The 3,704-nt window shown below is 39.9% G+C and overlaps 1 protein-coding gene across 1 annotated transcript in view; it reads left to right on the forward strand.

Moving 5' to 3' along the window:
* Positions 1 to 2,707: 2,707 nt before the first annotated feature.
* Positions 2,708 to 3,704, forward strand: part of nnt2 (nicotinamide nucleotide transhydrogenase 2) — a 25,648-nt gene continuing 24,651 nt past the window's right edge. The window contains exon 1 of the mRNA XM_084124315.1: positions 2,708 to 3,220. Coding sequence (XP_083980441.1) covers positions 3,118 to 3,220 — 103 coding nt within the window. The 5' untranslated portion in view covers positions 2,708 to 3,117. The remainder of the gene's footprint in view (positions 3,221 to 3,704) is intronic.

The following is a 3,704-nucleotide window of genomic DNA, read 5'->3' on the forward strand; positions in this document are numbered from 1 at the left end:
TGCTTTTTATACTATTGCATATACATACTGTGCAGTGTGCCGTAACACTACTCAGTTTTGGAACACAGTCGGAGTTGATATTGTTGAAATACATGGGTGGAAATCTAATAGGTGTGAGAAAAATTCAAACTCTATTGTGTCGTATATCTGAGTGAAACGCTTCAAGAACAATAACAAATGTGGGCGGGACTTGATTGTGTCTGTGGGGAATTGATTGGATGGTTGTGGTTTGCTATTGGCTGATCTCATGTGAGTGACAGGTTGCCCCGCCCTCGTCATCAGAGAGATGCTGAGATGCTAGATGCTGCAAGAGGAAGATATTCTGATTCAAGATTATTAACACAATAATTATATGCACCGATAAATTATTTAGAATAAACACTGCAATATTCCATAAACAAATATAGGAATTGTCAATGTTGATTTCATGGTGACTTTAAATGTGAGATCCAGATTGTGAGTTCAGCCCCTCCCACTGTCTCTATGAAGCCCCTCCTTCTGAAAAGCACACTGTGCTCTGATTGGTCGGCTGGATCAGTGTGTTGTGATTGGTCGAGCGCTTTCAGTGTGTTTGGGAAATGTCCCGCCAGTTTCAACACACTACTAACTAACTCAACCAGGCCCCGCCCCTTTATTCTGCGCATTAATTATTTAAATGAGGAATATTGTGATGTGTTCGTTCCCGGAAGAAACTCAAGACTTTCAGGGAGTTCAGAAACAGTGACACTGATATAGAGAAGAACTTGAACTTTGCACAAAAAAAAATAATTCTCAGAATAGCGAGAAAAAAAAGTCAGAATTGACCATTCGCAAAGACCCGCCCCCTTTAGTTACTGTTGCTATGTCCGACAAGCCACGCCTCTCTCACGCCACATGTTCTCATGCAGTGAAATGCACACCGCGGAGCAGAGAGGACACTGACAACACACTGAGACACAGGACAGACCAGGATACTTTTGATATGAAACAAAGTCTCAACTTTTAAATTTGGTCATTTTTTAAAAGAAATTTAAACAATAAATGACGTTTTGTGGCTCTTTAATGTGTCTGACAGATCGCTCAGTTAAAGCGGCTCGTGAACCGATCATCTCTTCCTTCTAGTTCATTTACAGCATCAGATAAACATGAATGAACATCAGAAGGAACGTTGTTTTAACTGCGGAAAGACATCAGGACACTCCGTTTTTCAAGTTTAAATCCTCCAACGTTAATCCACTAACTCTCCTGACTGCTTTGTCGGACAAAAATGGCGGATTATGATTGGTAAAATCGCCTGTCAATCAAACTCCCTGCAAAGGGTCAATTGTGAGAAAAAATGTAGAATTGCGAGAAAAAAAGTCAGAATTGCGAGAAAAAAGTCTGAATTGTGGGGGGAAAAAGTCTGAATTGCGAGAAAAAAAAAGTCTGAATTGCGAGAAAAAAAAGTCTGAATTGCGAGGAAAAAAAAGTCTGAATTGCGAGGAAAAAAAGTCTGAATTGCGAGAAAAAAGTCAGAATTGTGGGGGAAAAAAGTCTGAATTGCGAGGAAAAAAAGTCTGAATTGCGAGAAAAAAGTCTGAATTTTGGGGGAAAAAAAGTCTGAATTGTGGGGGAAAAAAGTCTGAATTGCGAGGAAAAAAAAGTCTGAATTGTGGGGGAAAAAATGTCTGAATTGCAAGAAAAAAAAGTGAATTGCGTGGAAAAAAGTCTGAATTGCGAGGAAAAAAAGTGGGGGGAAAAAAGTCTGAATTGCGGGGGAAAAAAGTCTGAATTGCAAGAAAAAAAAGTGAATTGCGAGGAAAAAAGTCTGAATTGCAACAAAAAAAAAGTCTGAATTGCAACAAAAAAAAGTGAATTGCGAGAAAAAAAAAGTCTGAATTGCGAGGAAAAAAAGTCTGAATTGCAAGAAAAAAAAGTGAATTGCGAGGAAAAAAGTCTGAATTGCGAGAAAAAAAAGTCTGAATTGCGAGAAAAAAAAGTCTGAATTGCGAGAAAAAAAAGTCTGAATTGCGAGAAAAAAAAGTCTGAATTGCGAGGGAAAAAAAGTCTGAATTGCGAGGGAAAAAAAGTCTGAATTGCAAGAAAAAAAAGTGAATTGGGAGGAAAAAAGTCTGAATTGCGAGGAAAAAAAGTCTGAATTGCGAGAAAAAAGTCTGAATTGCAAGAAAAAAAAGTGAATTGCGAGGAAAAAAGTCTGAATTGCGAGGAAAAAAAAGTCTGAATTGCGAGGAAAAAAAAGTCTGAATTGCGAGAAAAAAAAGTCTGAATTGCGAGAAAAAAAAGTCTGAATTGCAAGAAAAAAAAGTGAATTGCGAGGAAAAAAAAGTCTGAATTGCAAGAAAAAAAAAGTCTGAATTGCGAGAAAAAAAAGTCTGAATTGCGAGAAAAAAAAGTCTGAATTGTGGGGAAAAAAAAGTCTGAATTGCGAGGAAAAAAAAGTCTGAATTGCGAGGGAAAAAAAGTCTGAATTGTGGGGAAAAAAAGTCTGAATTGTGGGGGAAAAAAGTCTGAATTGCGAGAAAAAAAAGTCTGAATTGCGAGGGAAAAAATGTCTGAATTGCAAGACAAAAAAGTGAATTGCGAGGAAAAAAGTCTGAATTGCGAGGAAAAAAAGTCTGAATTGTGAGAAAAAAGGCAGAATTGCCAGAAACAAACAAACTAACACAACCACCCCACCCCACCCATTCCACATATTAATTATTATAATGAGGAATATTGTGACGTGTTCGTTCCCGGAAGAAACTCAAGACTACAATGGAGGCGTTTCAGGAGTTCAGAAACACTGACACTGATATAGAGAAGAACTGGAGCTTTTTCATGATCAAACAGCAACATTACACACTGAAGAAAGATGAAGATGGAGAAAACATCACAGGTCATGTTTAACAGATTGGTTAAAGATTATACACATCTTATACAGATTTGTTTATTAATACAGTAAAGCTGTGTGAGTGTGGAGTTTGTGTGTCTTGGCATCTTTCCCTGCTCTCTCGTCACAGGTCTCGCGTGGCCGTCCGAGAGCGACCGGTTTCTGAGTCTCTGCTGGAACATGCAAGTCTGCGTCTGACGGAGAGTGTGTGTGTGTGTGTGTGTGTGCTGTTGAGACGGTGTGTTGTGTTCCTCAGAGACCCCGGAGACATGTCGTGTCTGTTGCGCTGTGTGAACTTCTCCTCGCTGCGCCGGCCGGGGAGAAGATTCTTCCAGACCTCTTCAGTTCTGTGTGATCAACAGGCTGTTAAAGGTGAGGTCTGAAACTAGCTCTCAGAGAGTGTCTTATTTACAGCTGAAAGTGTTGAGTGTCCGAACACATGTGAGTTGGTGTTTCTGTGGCGCAGATTAGAGAGGTCAGTTAAAGGAGAAGTGTGCGTCGCATGTCACTTCCCTTTGGCTCATGCATGCATGCGCAAGGGCACTGGATCTCTGCCAATGAGAGACTAATAATGTCCGCTGCCGCGCTCTGTTTGGATGTCACCACGCCAATTATGGAGAGAAATGTGTTAGCTGATCCGCCCGTGACGCTGAGCGTCTGTGTGTGGACAAAATGTTCCCACTGTTGCATTGTAAAATAGACAGAAAAAAGCATTGTGGGAGTCTCACACCTCACAGAAAACATCTGCAGAGCCTCGAAATCAGTGTTTCAAAGGCCCCCCATTATCAGAATTATGAGAAGAAAAGTTGGAATTGCTAGAAAAAAGTCTGAATTACAAGAAAAAAAATCTGAATTG

The sequence above is a fragment of the Abramis brama genome, assembly GCF_963993115.1.
Source record: "Abramis brama genome assembly, chromosome: 9".
Lineage (NCBI taxonomy): Eukaryota > Metazoa > Chordata > Actinopteri > Cypriniformes > Leuciscidae > Abramis > Abramis brama.